The 20,268-nt window shown below is 40.9% G+C and overlaps 1 protein-coding gene across 3 annotated transcripts in view; it reads right to left on the bottom strand.

The window, feature by feature from the left end:
• ITGB6 (integrin subunit beta 6) overlaps nt 1-20,268 on the bottom strand; it is a 70,483-nt gene that overhangs the window by 19,127 nt on the left and 31,088 nt on the right. For all 3 annotated transcript variants that reach the window (XM_007454976.1, XM_007454978.1, XM_007454977.1), the window contains 4 exons: nt 14,745-14,834; nt 8,128-8,262; nt 7,489-7,906; nt 319-541 (listed from right to left, as the gene is read on the bottom strand). In XM_007454976.1, coding sequence (XP_007455038.1) covers nt 319-541; nt 7,489-7,906; nt 8,128-8,262; nt 14,745-14,834 — 866 coding nt within the window. The remainder of the gene's footprint in view (nt 1-318; nt 542-7,488; nt 7,907-8,127; nt 8,263-14,744; nt 14,835-20,268) is intronic.

Here is a 20,268-nt window from a genome sequence, read left to right as displayed (position 1 = left end):
ATTCCTGATGTGTGGTTGGTACTGTAAGGGAGAGACTGTCGATGTTATCAGCGTGGGACGTCAGCTCAGCTTCCCTGCTAGGCTGTCTTGCAGAAATGTGACTTTGTGGTCCTGGATCATCGGCGCTGAGAGACAAGGGAGAGGCCGACGTTCCAGGCTGACGATCGCAGGGGCTCTGCGGGTTTGTGTGTTTTGATGGAGGCTTGGAGACCAAAGCCAGCAAGGACAATCTGAGGTCTGAGTGTATAAAATGTCATTATAACTTTGATCACCATGAACCCTACGGACAGGAAGGACTGGTGAGCGTAGAGACATTACCATTTAGAGTTACAGGGATCGCCACAGGTGGGACAACGTTCGCAGGTGGGTCCCGAGGCTCCGGGGTTCGTGCAAACGCACTTGCCGCACACACAGCCCCCTCGCCCGCTGCAGAGCGCCCCGTCTTCGGAGATGCAGGGCTCCGTGCTGGTGGTGCAGTTACAGTACTCGCCCGTCCAGCCGCTCCTGCACACGCACTCGCCGCAGTCACAGTCGCCGTTATCTGCAAAACAAAGCCCTGAGTTTCTTAGGGCTAAAGCCACTTCCGGATCTTGGGGGCCATCTTTTCTCTTTGCCTTTGAACACCATCAAAAAGACAAGAAAAAAACGAGAAAAAAAGTGAGTGCGTGTGTATGGGTGCTGGGGGGGAGTAAGCGTAGGTAGATTTTATGGAACGTGTTTTGCAAACTGTGTATATTCATTGATCTGGTCTCTTAACTGAACCAACTTGATTGCCTGATGTTATATCCAACAGAATTTATAACCAGATGAAATAAGATAATCCAGAAGCCTATAATAGCTACTTGGTGTGTGTGTGTGCAAGTATGTGTGTGTATATACAGTTGGCGCTTGAACAACGCATGGGTTGGGGCACTGACACCCCCCCCCACCCCACTCTCACCCCTGCCCCCAGGCCAAAATCTGAGGATAACTTTGGACTCCCTCAGCTCTTAACTACTAACAGCCTCCTGTTGACTGGAAGCCTTACTGATAATGTAAACAGTTGATTAACACGTATTTTATATGTTATATGTATCATATCCTGTATACTTACAATAAAGTGAGCTAGAGAAAAGAAAATGTTATTAAGAAAATCATAAGGAAGAAAAAATACATTTACAGTACTGTGCTGTATTTATCAATGCTGTAAATTTACAAGACAAATCATCTGGCAGTACCTACATCAATATTGTCTTATAACACTGTAGATATTATACAACTTACCAACATTAGACGTCAAAAAATGAAAAGATAATGTGAAAAAGAAATTCATATTTATTTATAGATATAGCTATTCATGCCTTGATAATGAAGAAGCAGCAATATGATTGCCTTATGGTAGCCTAGTATAATTGATATAATTGCTTCCCAGTAGCCTAGCCTATACACCAATGAATGAATTGTTAAAAATGTTTATGGCATACAGTATTATAGACATATTCATATAGAAGCATGATTACATTTTCTAAAAATCCACTTACCTGTAATGGTAGGCTGATATGCAGTTTCTCCAATTATGAGAAAGGCATACTGTATAGTAATATGCTTTGAAAGCAAAGTTATAAAACAGTAAGAAGGGCTTCCCTGGTGGCACAGTGGTTGGGAGTCTGCCTACTAATGCAGGGGACACGGGTTCAAGCCCTGGTCCGGGAGGATCCCACATGCCGCGGAGCCACTGGGCCTGTGAGCCACAACTACTGATCCTGCACGTCTGGAGCCTGTGCTCCGCCACAAGAGAGGCTGCGATGGTGAGAGGCCTGCGCACCGCGATGAAGAGTGGCCCCCGCTTGCCACAGCTGGAGAGAGCCCTCGCACAGAGATGAGGACCCAATACAGCAAAAATAAATAAATAAAATTAAAAAAAAAAACAGTAAGAAAACTAACACATTATTAATTTTATATTAAATATCACTCACCTTATGCCTATGTAAGAATAGACTAGTATCTATATATACTGTATGCATTCATGACATACCTAAATATTTTTTTGATAATTCTGGCTACGCAGTTCATCTGCGAGTATTTTCAAATTGTTGCAAATCTCCAAAAATTTTTCCAATATATTTATTGAAAAAAAATCTGCACATAAGTGGACCCACGCACTTCAAACCCGTGTTGTTAAAGGGCCAACTGTGTGTATGTGTGTGTGTGTGTGTGTGTATGTAGTTTTTTAAATTTTCTGCTTTCAATTAAGATGCCATAGGATAGACATACAAGACAGACTTTAGTAACCCCACCTCTACATCACTCAAGCTGAGTAATTATGAAAGCCTCATCTATAAAGTAGAAGGAATAAAAGCTGCTTCCAATGGTTGTGGTCAGATGAGATAATGTGTAAATCTCCTAGCTTTGTATTCACCAACTAGATGTCCTGCAGGCATACAGTGAGTGCCCAACAAATTCATTTATTTAACAAATTTTAATTGAGCATATATCATGTGCCAAAGATTGTTTTAGGCTTGAGGATAAAAAATTAAATAAGACAAGGTGGCTGAGCTTATAGCTTAGTCTAGGAGACAGGCAAATAAATACTACTGCTAATAAGTACAACGTGATAAGTGCCATACACACAGAGGAAGTTTCCAAATTAGACAAAAGATTTGGGGAAGTTTCCAGAGGAAGTGATGCTTGAGCTGAATTTGGAAGATAAGGATAGAAGATAGAAGAAGAGGGTTACGTGCATTATAAGCAGAGAAAAAAGCACAGGTAAATGACAGGAGTGTGTAATCATGTGACCTGCTTAATACCCATAGTAAATTCACATGAATAAAGCCAAAGGTGTGTATGGGGTATCCGTGAGGATAGGAGGAAAAGGTCAACAAAAATCAGAAATCACATCATGAAAAGCTTTATGGACTAAAGTAAGAGGTTTTATCCTGAAAGTTATGAAATTTTAAGTAAGGGAGAGACCTGAAGAGATAGATATGTGTCTAGAAATGTCCTGGCATCAGTAGAGAGAGTCAAACTAGACACCGAAAAGCAAGTAAGGAGGTTCTCCCAGCAATAGAGGCAAGAAGATATGAGGCCCTGAACAGTGTCCATGGGAATGGAGAGGAAAGGGTTCAGGTGAAATTCATGGCATGGGATGCCCAGGGCGGCGGGGGAGGGGAAGAGAGAGGATGGAATCCTCCCCAGGTCACCCCCCTGGGCTGCTAGCTGGATAGGGCTGCTGTTTACTGCCCTGGAATGGAAGTAACTCATGCGGTGCCTTATCCCCAGTGCCTGGCACAGAGTGCTTAATTGTTAAATGAATAGATTGTTCTGAGGCAGACGAGGAAGAGCAGCTTAGGATGGGGAAGACGATGAGTTCATTTTTGGTTCTGTTGAGTTTGAGGGACCCATGGGTGGTTGAATATGTATATATAGCCCTGAAGTTTGGGGTTTGGAATCCACCAGGGATAGATGGCAGTCGAAGCTGATGTGGATGAGATCATCTAGGGCAAGCAGATAGAGTGAGGAAATCCCTGGAGAGCATCGGCATTTAAGATGTAATCAGAGAAAGGGATCCTCACAGAAGAGGCTGAGAGACAAGAGTGGCTCCTGAAGAGCTCCTGAAGAACTGGCCACAGAGTACTGTCCGAACTACTATAAAATGTTAAATAAAGTGTTTCAGGTAATGGGCTTGTGTGCTCTTTCATAATAATTTTTGGGTGCCTGCCATGCCCAAGATCCTAAATTGGCTTTTGCTGTTCCAACAGCATTTACTTACAAATTTCGCAACTGACACTTTTCTTCAGAAAAGGAAAAGCGCACCAGCCATCGCCTCCCAAGTTTTGCTCTTTGGCAACATTCCAAAGGCATGTGGGCATATGGTGGCGGTGGTTGAGTACGTAGTGGGTGAGAGCACAGGTGTAGAGCCAGACAGCACATGTTTGGGTCCTGGCTCTGGTACGGGCTGGGCCAAGTTGGGAAAATTACTCAACCTTTCTATGCCTCAGTTTCCTCATTGGTAAGGAGGGGTTATTAATAGCACCACTTCATCAGATTGTTATGATGATTCCCTGAGATAATATATAACAATGTTTAGAACAGTGCTTGGCCCATAAATAAGCAATATGTAAGTTATTATCATTAATCCTAAACACTATCCAGTAAGAAGAATCTGATAGCAAAATTATCCATCAGTATTAAAACTCCTGTAATTATACTGAAAACCAAACAGATGTAAAAGAAATCACAAGTGAGGCAGGTTTCCATTTGTAGGAGACGCTGCCATGTTCATTGTAGACAGAAGCATTCTGGGTTTTCTCTTGTAAATTTTGGTCTAGAAGGTCGTTACTTTTCTATCTTCATGACCTGGCCTTAAGAGACATGGAGTAGGAAATCACAGAACAAAGGATAAACCACAAAGATTTTGAAGCTGGATTCTGACTTCTCCCGGTGTATATGTACCTGTATCTATATCTATATCTATATTTATATATCTACATCTGTATCTGTATCTGTATCATCTATATCTATATAGAGAGGGTAATATAGTAATTATATATAATTACTAAATATATATTATATATATATTTAGTATATATACTAAATATATATATATACTAAAAAGACTTACACTTCTCTAATGAAAGATGACTTGAAATTTATCTGGATCCATGACATTAAGACTGCATTTCATAACCTATTTAATTCATAATTGAACTAATTAATTCAAAGCTAAGAATAGTTAGGTTATTTAGGCCAAAACCATTCATTTAATTTTTATATGTAAGCTGTCCTCTAAAGTACAATTGCTTTTTGTTTCTTCCTCAGCAAGAGGGGAAACTTACTTTCATGATAGGGGGGTGATTTCCACATTGAAGTTTATTCTGAAAAATGTATACGGTATATAAATATTGTCAAATGAAATGTGCACTTCCAAAGGCTTTGAGAATGCCCAAGTGTATCACTGCATATAAGAATTACTTGGCAGAAATTTTAGAAAACCCTTCCAAGAGCTCCTTTCAGAACTTAGAAACCCTCCCTTTCTGTGGGCCTTCCAGAACCATTAACCCAGTCACAAAAGTTGTTAATTGATATCCACAAACAACCAATTATCTAAGGTACCTGTTCATACAACAATAACAACGCAACAAAACTTCATAATGGCTTCATGTAGAGGCAAGATGGTAATCAAAGATCAAGAAAAAATTATCAGGCTCTTTTGAGAGGGAGATATCTTTCTGGAATGCCATTGACTGATAACTAAGTGCACAATGGCAGGAAGTTTTTTCTGTAGTGCTGTTTGCCTGTTAGAGTTTCCAGTCTCTTAGAATCAAAATTTAAATGACTAATGGAATTTGGGCAAGGGAAAAATCAATGGAGCCCTCTATCTTTGAGTGCTTACAGATGGATGGAAGAAGGTACATGAAAAGAATATTGTGATAATGGCCCTGCAGAGAAGCAGTACATTGCAGAGTATGTTAGTTGTAAAATAAGTGAGATTTACACGAGAAATGAGGCTGTAGCATAGTCAGGCCTCTGTGACAAACAACAGCAACAATAGCTTGTGTGTTCACAAGGCCTGGATCGGTTTTATCCCTACACAAAGCACAATGCCAGGCACATAGTAGGTGCTCCATTGCTCTTCGTTGAATTTGAATGACTGTACTTTTGTTATACCTTTTAAAAGAGAAGGTTACTAATAATAGAGGAACATCCTTTGAGATGTTACTGAACACAAAAAAGCTTTCGAGAAACAGTCATGGTTGAGGATGCGAAAGTACCCCAATGTATGAAGGAAATGGGCATTGGTGAAGTTTTCTGAGTCCAAATGAAAAAAAATTGTATTTTCTAAATAGAATTTCTTTAGCGATCACCGTAGCTGATTCAAAGAGAGGCACTATTGTCAGAGCATCTGAACTACAAATGCACAGATCAAGTTGACTCTGAATTTATGTCTGTCCGCATGCGTGACACAAAATAAACTGAAAGGCCACCAAAAAATGGGAAGAACTGTGTTGCTGAACATAACCCATCGATTTACACAGCCTTAGACCTCTGACTTCAGATCTAAAGGGTGAAATACAGGTGGGGTCATAATTGCTGTTATACTGTATTTGATTACACTTTGGAGTTTTTTTCTTTGGAAAGGCAATTTCAAATGTCTTAAGCACATATTTTATTAAAGATTTCTATTAGAAATGCAATCTGGGGTTCTGCTGAATAGATTCGTTTCGAGACTTGGTGATGGCCTCTGGTTTCAGGCTGTGTTCTGTCTGCATTGTGTGAAAAGAAGACCAATGTGGGTTTGGAAACACACCCATTAGATAAGGAAAAACACCTTTGAATGAAAGGGGAGAGAAATGTGTCTCAATCTGGACAGACCCTAAACTTTTCACTCTTTGGTGGGGAAGAAAGAAGGCAGCCTCAGAGGAGTCTATTGGCAGCAACAGCAAAAGCCAAGAAATGAAACGGAGGCGCACTTCTAAGGGTATCAGATGGTTTTCAAAGGCCTTTTCCCCTGAAAATCAGTCTCTTTTATATGTTCCTGACACTGTGGTTTGAAAACGTAACTTGCTTAGTTTTCTGTAAAGATAATGGCTTTCTGTTTTGAAAAGCTATCTGCTCACACACTGTGAAAAGAAAAAAAAAAAGACATGAGCTTAAATTCAGCAGTCGGTTACGATTTCAATTGTAACACAAATCTGTATCATTTAAAAGTATAATTAAGACATTTGTAATTCTTGTCTGACTAGATTGTACTTAAATACGTATGTGCATCTCTCAGAATGATTTTATAATAGTCATGTTATATGTAATATAGCTTTAAACTAAAGTGATTTTTACATCTACAAAGGATATTAGAACATAAATATTTCTGCTACTTAAAATTTTTCTCAGTCTCAAAAAATTCCAAGGATTTTTCATTTTTACCCTTTCCATAGCCTTCTTCACATATGTCCTTATTCATCTTTATTATACCCTGTGCCTAACCTAGTATCTGTTACATAACAGGTGTTTAATAAATATGCATGGAGTGAATGAAGGCCCTGAAAGTCCATTTAGAATTTTTGTGTCCCTTGTCCTTTGCAGTATGCTCCTTAAGTAGCCTGGCTTTTTATCTTTCCAAAGTAATAAGCATTTAAGTGTTGAGTCAGATACCAAGAGCCTGATCCAGAATAGTCTGGAAGATAATGGAGTTTGATTACATGGAGTTTTGTGGCATCTGGGTAATAACCAAAGAGAAGGCATCCGTCTTTTACCTACTTACTCCCAGGGAAATAATAATAGAGATGTAAGTTCAGCTGGCAGAGATCTCACCCCTAGAGAATGTCAGAGCCAGAAAAAAACATAAAGGAAGAGATCAGTTACCTTAGTCTAAAGGTCAACCCACTCAACTGATCAGCAAACATTTATTGAGCACCTACTGTGCCCAGGTGGCTGTGGAAGGTGCAAAGGATGCAAAGCCCTTCCTTGATATGTGCACAGTCGCCCTGTAAGGTGGATTTGGACATGGCCTACCTCCACAGAGCAGCCCTCTGTGTCTCACGCAGGAGAAATTGTCACACTGGCAGTAAGGGCCGTAAATGTCTCCATAGGGGGACAAGTGGCAGATGCACTGCCCGCAGTAGCAATCGCCTCTTCCGCTGCACGCGGGGAGTTCCGGGGCCTCCTTGCAGGAGTCAGTGCTCAGTGTGTCCTCCCCACACTCGCAGTGAGGACCCATGTGGCCAGGGTGACAGGCGCACACTCCACACTGGAAGGATCCGTTTCCATTGCTGCATCTGGAGCTGTTCACCTCCACTTCCTTCTGACAGTCACAGCTGCATTCTGGACTGACAAGGATCTCCAGGGCGTCCCCCAGCCCCACAGGCTTTATGACAATGTGCCTGCTTCTTCTCTCACAGTTTGGTATACTCACAGTCACATTGAACAAAGCCTGGAAAAAAAGAAAATACTAATTATCTTCTTCTAGCCACCAATATGCATGGGAAGAAACAAAGCTGCATGGGGATCAGCTCTGCGAAAGCATTTATTAGGAAATCTTTGAAAATCGCTTTTGAAATTCTTGAAAGGAAAAGTCTAGCTTCAGTGCACTAAGGTAACTTCTGACAGGTCATCTAGATGTTTTTTCAGATGACCTATGGGCCATCTACTTACTGTGTCTCCCACCTTCATGTGAGAGCATTTCTTTTGGTGTGGAAAGGGGGTCCCAGTATTACAGACAGCTGTGAATGACAGGTTGAGTCCTTCTGTGTCTCCTAACACCTCCAGCTCCACCTCAGACCGGAGTTCCTTTAGATAAGACATAAAGAGTTGAACGAAGTCACAACCAAAAATTAGAGCCAGAAGAGAAGAATCTGTGAATCATGTTCATTAAACAACAAATAAATAAAATTAAATTGGGTCTAAAAGAAATTCACCATATCACCAATCAAGCAAGCAAGCAAGCAATACACACACACACACACACACACACACACACACACACACACACATCATATTTTATCGAATCTAAGATGCCATCAATTATAAGATACACCATTATTTTATGACAATTAAACTATGACAGAATACCTCGAGATCGTTCGGCACTACATATGAATCAAACCTGTCCGTCTATCATTGCTTTAAAAATTATTTTATCCATTTTGAGGGTTGGAAAAATTTCTCCAGTCCTGAATTGCATTGCTTGGCACATAAAAGGCAAATCTTTTGCTTGTATGTCAGTAACAAAATATAACAATAGCTTGCTTTACTTGTATCCTATGTATCATCATTTTTAGGTCCCATAAAGCAGCTGGTTGTTACTTTATAAGGAATACAGATCATTCCTCCAACAATGAATATCTGCTTCGCTGATATCAGTATTTGTTTCCCTCTTATTCAGTTTTGGTACATTTCTGCGCAAACAATAACTTTTCAGTATCGAGTCATAGTGCAAACCTGGAAGATATTTAAAAATAGCAATTGTACTCGACACTTACAGTACCAACAGTGTACTTAACGGATTGAAGTGACAATAACACATACAGTTACTGCCAAGTTTATACATGTGCAGACCATGAAAACTACATTGTGACTTCCATTCTATTGAAAGCATTGGTAAGACATAACTAATTATAAAATGTATCCCAATTTTACAGATGTTAAAATGTGAGAGAAACTGTGCCTTGAAATCAGTGCTGGAATTTATAGAGTCCCTATTGTATGTTTAGTATAGAGCCAGGTCTGGGGGAATGGGTATAAGACAGGATTTCTGCCCTCAGGATGATCATCTTGCTGAAAAAAATATGGTGGAACCAAGTGAAGCAGTTAACGTACAACGTCAGTCAATGTACCTTTAAATTAGAAAAAAAAAAATTGTGTAATACATAAGGGTTTGGGAGAGTTCAGGAAAGAGGGCGGTCAGTGAAGGCTGCCGTACTAGACGACTGATCCTTAATGGCTGTGCTGGATTTAGATGTGTGGAGGGGATGACAATGGTATTTCAGGCGAGGGGACCAAAAGAGAGAAAGCTCAGTGCCAGGAGTGGTACAGAATGGAGAAAAGAGGGGCTCAGCCCAAGCCTGCACCCCTACTGTCCGGGGAGACACCAGACCACAAAGAACCCTGAGGTTTGGAGAGATGAGTTAACACCTGCGGGAAATATTCCATGAAGCTTTTAAGCAGGGGCCTGATTTACTGAAAAGGCAGCTGCAGGGAGGTTGTCTGGAAGGCATGTGCAGGACAGGCTAGAGGAGGGGACAGGAAGATTTAAGTCAAGGAGGCTGGCATGTTGCTGCATTCGCCACGCCTGAGGCGTGAGGAGCAGGGATGCAGTGGCTGGGATATGCGATGACGGGGGTGGAAGAGGGGAAGACTAGATACAGGGCGTGTGGGTGATGGCAGAGGGGTACGTAGAGGCAACATTTCCCAGGAGGAAGAATGTCAAGGAAGGGGAAGGGAGAGCTGCTTTTGGGGAAAGCTAGTGTTATTATTCAGACCTTCTTTATTCCTCTTTCTTTTATAGAAGTCTGTATTTGGGGGACTTCAAAACCAAATTAATTTCAAATAATTTCAAATTAATTTCAAAACCAAATTAGTTTTAAAAAACAGAATAAAAACAAATTGGAAAGTACTATGAAGTAAGTTGTAATTCATCTAAAAGGATTTGAGTCCCTATACCCATTTCATTGAGAGAATTTTAAAAGCATATTCTGCTTCAAACTTTCCTGAAATATAATTTTGCCAACTGCGTGGTACGATAACCCTGCTTTCCTCCTAATTCTAAGTTGCTGACTGTAAATTCTAAGTCACTCCTCTTCCCTGCTTTGTTATTTGCCCCACGTGGTCACTCCTTCCGTAGATGGGCACAGCCTGACTTTTCAGAATGTAGTCTTTGTCAGAGATTAAAGTGTCGTTTCGCAGTCCTAAAGATTATTCCCATCGTGTCTTAAGATTTCAATTTCTGCCAATTTAGCATTAAAATGTATCCTTTAAATCTGTTTTATCTCAACTAGTTACATTACCAGTTTATTCATTCAGAAAATATTTATTGAGTGTCCACTATGTACCAGACACTGTTCTAGGCGCTTGGGAAACAAAAACGTCTAAAATAGCTTACCCTTTGATTGAGTTTATACTCCAGTGTGGGAAGACAGAAAGGAAACCACACAATAAATAAGAAAATTATGTAGTACCAGGAAGGTGATAAATGCTATGGAAAAAAGTTAGGGTGGGATAATGAAGATTAAGAGAGTGTGGGCAGGGCGTATAGGCTACAATTTTTAAAAAGTGATCAGGGTGGGATTCATTAAGAGGGTCACATTTCAAGAAAATGAGAGGAAATTAGCCACGCAGATATATGTGAACAGAATGTTTCAGGAAGAGGGTGCAGCCAATGCAAAGACCCTAAGGCAGGACCATGTCTGGCTTGCTCTGGGAGCAGAAGAGCGAAGAGGGTAGGTTTGCTGCACTGGAGCAGAATTAGAGGATAGTAACGGGAGGTGAAGTCAGAGGTGATGGGGTGCAGGGGAACAGACCTGATAGAGTCCTCGTAGGCTGTTATAGAGAATTCGGCTTTTACTCTACGTAAAATGAGAAAGCAATTAGGGTTACCAACAGAAGAGTAATAGGAGTTGACTTAACATGTTTAATGAAACTTCTGGCTGTTTTGTTGAAAACAGAATGTAGGAAACCAAAGGTGGAAACGGGAAATATTTAGGAGGCTTTTGCAATAATTCAGGTGAATGAGGACGGTGGCTCCAACTAGGATGAGGACAGTGGACGCAGCAATTGAATCAAACTCTAAATAAATTTGAGGGTAGAGTCAACAAGATTTCCTGATGGATTAAATGTACAGCGTGAAAGAAAAAGGGGGGAGTCAAGGAGACTCCAGGAGAGTCTCCAGGAGTCAAGGAGAGTCCAGGTTACTCTGCTGATTTGCCAACTAATATATCAACTGACTCCTAGATCTCTCCATTTGGACGTTTACCAGAGAAATATAGCATGGTTGCTGGGCAGCATTGAGGGCCAGCTTGAAGTCTGTGATCGTGAATTTAAAGTGAGATCCGGTAGCATGATTGTATGTTTTTCCCATTCCCATTCAGCTGTGCAGAGTGGACAGTTGGATTTTACCAGGACCACTATTGGCCAGCCACCTCAAAGGAGTGATAAGGTGCAGGGGAATTGAGAGTGTGTCTAAGGAGTGACCACAATGTTTGAATTTAAGCTGAGGGGCAGGTGAGAGAGGACATCAAGGGGATGAGGAACTGTACACAGAGGACAGGGTCAATTAATTGGAGATCCTGATGGGTTGGAAGAAATATTAGGGGAACTAGCAAGAGTGAGGTGAAAAGATTGGAAATGGTGAGCAGAGAATGGATTGCATGTAACTGAGACTATCGGCAATGATAACGTTTAAGGCATGACAAGAGTGTAAAGGTATGAGGAGGTAATTAAGAGGGAAGGGGGCTTCCCTGGTGGTGCAGTGGTTGAGAGGACGCCTGCCGATGCGGGGAACGCGGTTCGTGCCCCGGCCCGGGAAAATCCCCCCTGCCCCAAAGCGGCTGGGCCCGTGAGCCATGGCCGCTGAGCCTGCGCGTCCGGAGCCTTTGCTCCACAACGGAAGAGGCCACAACAGTGAGAAGCCTGCGTACAGAAAAAAAAAAAAAAAAAAAAAAAAAAAAAAAAAGAGGGAAGGGAACAAGATTGTTTCAGAAGCAGAGTTCAAGAAACTGAGAGTCCAGAGTATGGGAAGGATCATATATATGTAAACATATGGGCTGAAATCATCAAGAAATAAGACAGGAGTGGTGCTGGAGACAGTGGCACTGTGAACTAAACGAGAAATGAAGGACATGACCTGAACGTTCGTAGATGACAGCAATTAGGAGTAGTGAGTGACATAATCTAACCAAAATGAAGGAAACCTCAGCAATGAGTTAATTGGAATATCATATTGCAAATTTCACCAGGAATATTTTAATGTGAATTTCCCGAAGAAAGGACATAAATGTTTGTTTGTATATTTCATCTTTTCACTCATTCATTTATTGAGCATATACTATGAACCAGGCAAAACAAAACAAGTCACTTCCCTTCTGGAACTTAAATGCCAACAGAGGACCTTACCCTTGGGAGTATGGATATTTCAGCAGCTTTTATTATGTGGTTAGGGAAGGAAGGAAAGTAGTGAATGATGGCCAGGTGAATACACATCTGGTATTTAAGGCTTTTTAAATGTCAATACAGCACTGTAAAATACTGAGCTGAAGTTCATCGTCACTAATCATAAACACAAATTGTTTGCCTCTGCCCCACTACAAGTCAGACGCGTTTTATATTTTCTCTCAATATAGTCTCTTTCCTTCTCTCTCTTTTTTATAGGTTGGAAAAAAATCTAGTCTATGGATCCCCATATTTTAAGGTCCTTTTAGGATACATTTAAAAAATAACACAACAGAAAAATAATTTGAACCAGTGCCAAGATCTGTTGCATACCTCACGGTGACTCATAGAGTTTCAATCATAACTCCAGAGCAAGATGGTTTGATATAAGAATAACAGACACTTCATATTTTTGAGACAGTAAAATAAAGACACAAGATTCACTTCAAATGTTTGATGCCTTGATTTCAACTACTCTGTAAATTATGTGAGTGATTGGGGGTGTAAAGTGAGACATAAACTCTGACAGAGCAAGCAGGGGCACAGACAGGGCTGGTCAGACAGGAGGGGAAATATTTTTGACAATTCACTGTTTTCTACTTTGCTTAACTCCTTTGAAAATATTAGTGGCCAGCACTTTTGAGAGTCCTGAGTTAAAGAAAATTGAGCGTGTTCTAATTCAGTGAAGAATTACCATGTGATTTTACTTGATTCTACACATTAAAACTTTACTGCATAAGAGGGAGGAAGGTTTTTATAGTATTTTGTTGACAAGCTTTCCTGTCTGGAAGAATTTCAAGCGTGAACTAGCATGGTGATTAAATTTTTATGTGAGCTAAGAAAACTGAAGTTTCTGAGGGTATGAATTTTAAAAAAACCTCTCATCCTATAACTTTAATGGACCATCTGTATTTTCTCTGAGAAAATGTATTCAAGAAAAAATAACTTGCTTTTCCCTATTAAGGTGAGTTTCAAAATTGGTGGGGTGATGTCAAAAACACTGGGGTTTTTTCTCAAAATACGTGACTCTTCCTTCCCTTAAAATTCTCCTAAGACATCTGTGAGAAGAATCTGGACACACTTATTTTTAAAAAACTTTCCAGATGATTCTGAAATGTCAAGGAACACTGGTTCAGTATATGCTAAGTATTGGCATAGAGTGCCTATGGGTCATTTATTTGTCATTTTTAAGGATCAAAATTAGAATTTTATTCATTTGCTATTATGTGACTCTGTTTAGAGCAAATATTAGAGCTTTACTGCTTTATAAAAGTTTATTTTTTTCATTCCTGTCCTAATTTAGAGCTTCACATTTGTGTGTGTGTGTGTGTGTGTGTGTGTGTGTGTGTGTGTGTGTGTGTGTGTTTCTTTGTAGGTAAAGGCAAAAAGGGGGGATGATAATGATATTTAGGAACCAAAATAAAAAAGAGTTGGCAACTGGTCATCCACTGTTGACTGAGTTATAAAACGGTGACATAGAGAGAAAACATAGCAACCCTGTAGGTATGGATCTTATTTTAAGGGAAGAATTCTGTCTTCAGGCACTAATTTACAAAGACAAGGCAAAAGAAAAAAAAAAAGTATTTATGTACATATATGACATAAAACCAGTGGAAAATTTCCTTGGTTCTCAAAAGCAGAAAATCTACAAAGTGGTTCCTGGTGTGCTTTGGTGTTTTTTCCCTTGACTAAATCATAATTTAGTCTCATTAAGCCTGTGAGTTAGTTCTCATAGCTCTGTTACTCGTTGGCAATTTAAACTTAATTTTTTTTTCAGGCAGAGAAGAGGGAAGCTTAATTGTATGACTCATGAAGCCTTTTCAGTAGAATTAAAATTTTGCAGGTGACAGTGCTGTTGTTGGTTATTACTATAAAAACAACCTTTATGATCAGGTTTATGATTTTTCTACATTCTGCCCCACCTTCTGGGAAGAATATCTGCAAATAAGGTGAACAAAATTTATGTTTTGGATATAATTTTTTATATCCATTAATGCAGAGAGATTTTCTTTGGTTAAGCACTGTCTCTACCAACAAAGGAGAGCGCATTTAACAGCCTAAAACATATCTTAGTTTTTAAATACCAAAGAAATGCAAAAAGAAAACCCAACAGTGAAATATCATACTTCGTAAGCCGAGATGATCAGCTGGAGAATGTTTCCAGAGTCCTTCTGAAGTACCCCTACTGTAGCTCCAGGAATGAGTTTTGCATAATTCTGTAAACAAAAAAGAATAAGTCAATCTTTGCTCACTGTAATTGAGAAGCATTAAGTGTGGGTTCAACCTGCTGGTTGAGATCACCTCTCTTTAACTGGCCAGGAGAAACAGGCTCCAGATAATAAACGGGTGTTTCTCCTGAAACTGTAGCCCTGTCTGGTGCTGCTTCCTGTGCTCAAGTGGAAAAATGAAAAGGCCAGAGCTGCTGCTGGGGAAATCCAGCACCTGTGGTGGCCTTAGTCTAGGGCTGTGATTTACATCACAATGGGAGTCAAGTCTCAAATAAAAATAACACTTATATAACATCTTCCATTCGTGGAGTATCCTTTGTCTAAAAAGTTCTGAGCATACTACCAGGAACTGTCTTCTTTTTTTTGCAGCATTGCAGAAACTAAGGTTTGGGTCACGTGGGTCCCTCACTGCTCTCAGGTCGCCCTGCAGGTCATTCAGTCCAGAGGTCTTAATTGTCAATCATTGTCAATTGCTTGGTGGAGCAAAGGAGTGACTTGTTTGGATGCTTGCTGTTAACTCCCCCTTTCCTAGCAGTAATGAGTACGCTTTTAGGGATGTCAGCATGGTACTGGGGTTGGTTGGGATTGCTCCCCACACATCATGACCCTGTGAATCAGCACCTACCTTTAAACTATCTGCATTCTCCACCTACATTGCTTCCCCTGAGATGTCGTTCCTACCAGAGGAGAACTCACAATATTAGCTCATCCCTTCAGGTACCAAACATGGCCAAGGACTGAAGCATTTCAAAGAAGGCAACTTTCTGGACAGCTGAAAATTACCCCTTCCTTAAGTTTTATGTTTTAAAACTTTATTTTCAAACAGAAAGTTTTCGAAAATGTACAGGACACATTCTTGTCTTCATAAATAAAAACATTCAAGCATACCTTGACTTTTTTCTTGAAGAAATAGTCATACATATCAATATTAACTATAACTCTATAATCGTCAAAGGCTTCTATCCGTAGAATTTGTAGATAGATCACATCCTTACCAAGTGGACCCCAACTGTTATGCTTTTGTTTCATTTATTTGTTTTTAGTTTCTGTCTTCTCCTTGTTAAGCTGTAAGGTATCACTCGCCTACCCATTCACTCATTTATTCATTTACTGTTGCATTCACCATCAATTTAGTAGGCTTAATATGCTGTGCTACATCAAGAAGAAACGATCACTCATTTTGTCAGCTGTTCTCTTCTAAAGTTTCCGTGTATTATGAAATCCGATGACGGAATTTATTACAATTGTAGGCAAAAAAAGAAAAATAAGCTTTGAGTGAAGAATTTAGGGCATCTCCTAAAGTTCAAGCATAATAATATCCTATCTTATTCCAAAGAAGATTTAAGTAGTTTAGAAAATGCACAAAACTAAATTAGAATTAATAATCATGATAGTAAGTAAATAAATCAGGATGAGGGGAACCCAAGGGAGGAACAAATGAAGCCAGGGTGATGTGGGAACACCAACATGTTTTGGGAGGTCCCGGGCACTTGCAAGAGGTGGGCAGCCGGCTCAAATCCAAACCTTCTACTCCTCATTTATGGAAAAATGGGCTTTGGTTTTAATTTGTGGGTTTTGCAATGTTCTACTTATTTCACCATTCATAATTGTGTTTAAGTTTGAAGTTCATGGAAAGCTGAACTGTTAAAAAAGTGTCAGTCGTCCGTCTGCCTTGACACTGTGTTTTATTATTGAAGGGGCTGTGGATAATAATCCAGGTAACATCCCTCCCGTTACTTTGGGCCCCTCCATCACTGCCTATTGAGGTGGGTCCCCAAGTCAGATAGAACTTGTCAAATACGAGGAAGGCACTGGTTCATCGACTCACTTTTCAAATAAACACACGTCAAAAGGGCCATGAAGCGTGAGACCTGTGGTTAACAGCAAATATCTAAATGGGAACTTGAATTTCACTCAAGTGGAGCTGGAATGTGTGTAAATTTGACTGGTTCCAGAAGAGAAAGCAGAGGGAAACTTTAGAGTTTGACAAAGAAAGGTTTAGAGTCTTTTGAAAAGGAATTTCAAGGCCCTTAACTATGCATGAAACTGCTATCCTTGAAAAATGTCCTGGCATCCCCAAGGCCAAGACATAATGGGTATTTTCCAGGCACAATAGTTCAAGGGGCCTCCAGATTCTGGGTTAATTCTTGGTTAACAAAGCCAAATCCATCTACTTCCTAAAGCATAATTATGATCCTGCATGTGGTGTGATATTGGCTTTTGGCTACTAGGACAAGTGGTTTAACATTAATCACATTTACTGATTGTCACCAGAGTGAGGGTATAAAGGAGTTGGCATCTAGGAGCAAGTACCCAGGATGACACTGATCATTGTGGAGAGGAAGACTATTAATTAATTTCTGGATGCTGATTCCCCCCAAAAGCATTGCAAATGACTAACTAAGAACATGGACAATTTGGCTTCTTGATCTAACACTGTAAAAACATTACACTTTAAATCTTGTAGTATTATGATTACTGTAAATATCATGTGTCAAATCCATTTCTGTCACTAAAGCCCTAAAGTGTCATTATAAATTGTCCTGATTAAACATGTTTAATGTTAGAAAAAGGATGATTTTGCATGCCTGGATGTGATAAATTATAACAGTGTGACCGGAAAAGAGAACTCTTGGGTATTAGAAATGATGAACTCTGAAAACGTGACGTGGCATGAGCTGATTAGAAATGCAAACTCCTATGCTTGGACTTGAATTTCATGGGCTTACGTTCCCTGTTATCTGTCCATGGATTATCTTAATTATGGATTTTCTCCCTTTCCTCCCCACCATGCCACCCAGGAGTTCCTGAGGTTGCTTTTCTCACTCGTGTTTGCAAGGTTGGCTTTTTCTGCTCACCTTCGTTTCCTTAACTTCTTTCATCAAGCCCTATTTTTTCGTTCACGTTGCCCCAACCTCAAAAAAGATTTTGTATTTGTCCAACAGTCTGCATTTGCTCCCTAGAAATCTCCTGTTTGTCGAGGCTAGAGGATCAGAAGTGGACAGGCCGCGATTTAGCGGGCAGGCATCGAAGGCTTCAGAGGATAGTGCCTGGATTCACACCTGCACACTTCAGGCTCCTCTCAGAGAGCATCTCTAAGTTCAGGGCCTCTGGGCGTCCGGCTGCCAGAAATCAGGGGTACACTCCTGCTGGGCTGAGGGCAGAGGAGCGGCAGCCCCACATACCTGCAGCCCCAGGTAGCCGTCGACCAGCTGTTGGTTCGTTTTCTCTTTAAAGAGACTCAGGTTGAGGACCTTGGCAGCCTCTAGGCTGCTCTTGGTGCTACATTGCTGTTCTCCCCGTGGACCTGCTTTGACTGCACTTCCTGTTGGGTTCACTCTCACCTCCAGGTTCAGAGTCTGGCTCTGTTCTGGGTTACAGTTTATTATTGGCTGTATCCTTGCTGGGCATTGTGGTTGGGTTTTTGCCTTGGACGGTGACTCGAACGTGCCCTCATGTCCTCCTCTGGTGACGTTTCTGCTGTAGCATCATGGGTTCCTCGCCACCTCAGACCTGTCAGCCACCATTTTACACAGACCACACTTCTCATGTGCCTTGTCAGACGAGGGGAAGTCAGAAGTCAACTGGCCGTATATCTGCCAGTAGCATTTTAATAAAGAATTTGTAAAACCAAATATTTAGAGCAACCTGCTGCTTCTCTTTAGGCTTTGTGTTTGCTTAACTCTTTCTATGGAGCCTCACTGATGTGGAGGGATTTTATGCTCAGCGCCGTTTATTTTCAACATTATATGATTAACCAACGCCACTGTTCTTGTTCTTTAACTATACTTACTAAATGTTTTTTTTGCTAAAATATATATATATATATATATATTTTTTTTTTTTTTTTTTTTTTTTTGCGGTACGCGGGCCTCTCACTGTTGTGGCCTCTCCCGTTGCGGAGCACAGGCTCCGGACGCGCCGGCTCAGCGGCCATGGCTCACGGGCCCAGCCGCTCCGCGGCACGTGGGATCCTCCCGGACGGGGGCACGAACCCGTGTCCCCTGCATCGGCAGGCAGACTCTCAACCACTGCGCCACCAGGGAAGCCCAGCTAAAATATATTTATTAAAAGGTCGGCTGGTATAGATTAAGAACCTATGATCTTATGTAAGCTTCTCACAAATATTTTCTCTAATCTTTCACAGTATTTTTTTGGTCATCATCTTGTGATGACCCACTTTAGTTAGCGGCTCCTGTTTCTGCATTCTCTCTCTCTCAACTTTAGTAGTATATAACACACATACACAGTGTACTCGGAATAAGTATACAGTTCAATGAATATTTAAAAAGTAAACAAGCAAGTGTAACAACCACCAAGATCAAGAAATAAAACACAATCAGCCCCTAGAATCCTCCCTTGTACTGCTTCCTAGTCGTTACTTTTCCTGTAAAAACCTACCCACTATTTTAACTTTATCACTGTGGAAGTCGGGGGAGATATCTTCGTTGCCTCAGGGATAACAAAAATGTCTTAAGTAGGACACCAGAGCACGACCTATAAAGGAAAAGACTGATAAATAAAATTAAGAATTTCTGCTCTGAAAAAATGCCTATAAGAGACTGAGAAGAAGCCATTGAATGGGAGAAAATATCTGTAACACATGCATCTGGATCAGCACCAGAATGTTCTAACAACTCCTACACACCAGCAAGGAAAAGACATCTCTTGATAAAAAACGGCTATGTCAGAGGCGAAAGAGTACGTGAAAAGTGTTCAACATCATTAATCATTAGAGAAATACACACTGAAACCACAATGAGATGCCAGGGTGCACCCGCTACAATGGCTACAATTGAAAAAAACTGATGATGCCCTTACACACTTCCTGCTGGAGTCTAAATTGGTACAACCACTTTGGAAAACTAGTAGTAGCTACTGTAGCTGAACTTGACCTAGCAGTTCCACTCTTAGGTGTATCCGCACAACAGAAATGAACCCATGGTGTATGGCCGTTCTGAGATGAGCAAATGTGCAGAGAGGCATTCATTCTTGTTGCCGTCAAGAGGATGCTTCTCAGTAATCAAGATGTCACCTAAATCGGAGAAAGTGCCAGTAATTCTGAAACAGTCTCAGATCTTTCAGGTGTTTGGCCATAAGGAGTAATCAGTTCCTACCAGGATGCCTTCTACCTGGGGGTGGACCCAAGGGAGGTGTATACTGAGCAAATTTCTCGGCATTCACAGCACAGCCTGCCTCTTTCTTAATCTCACTCCTTCCACAGGAGCTGGTCCCAGGACCTAGTCCTCCTGAGCTGCAGTTACCAATGCAGGGAACCGCGTAACAGGGTGGAGAGGTCCTCATAAGCTTCCTGACATCTACAAGCACCTCCTGCTTTGGGACACCCGCATCCTCAGAAACCCAAGGCTCCTGGAGCATCTGTTGTGTGGGGACTCTGGGGCAGCACCAGGGAAGTGGCAGG

This window comes from Lipotes vexillifer, unplaced genomic scaffold (genome assembly GCF_000442215.2).
Source record: "Lipotes vexillifer unplaced genomic scaffold, Lipotes_vexillifer_v1.1 scaffold293, whole genome shotgun sequence".
Classification (NCBI taxonomy): Eukaryota; Metazoa; Chordata; class Mammalia; order Artiodactyla; family Lipotidae; genus Lipotes; species Lipotes vexillifer.
This window is presented reverse-complemented; position numbering and strand designations above follow the sequence as displayed.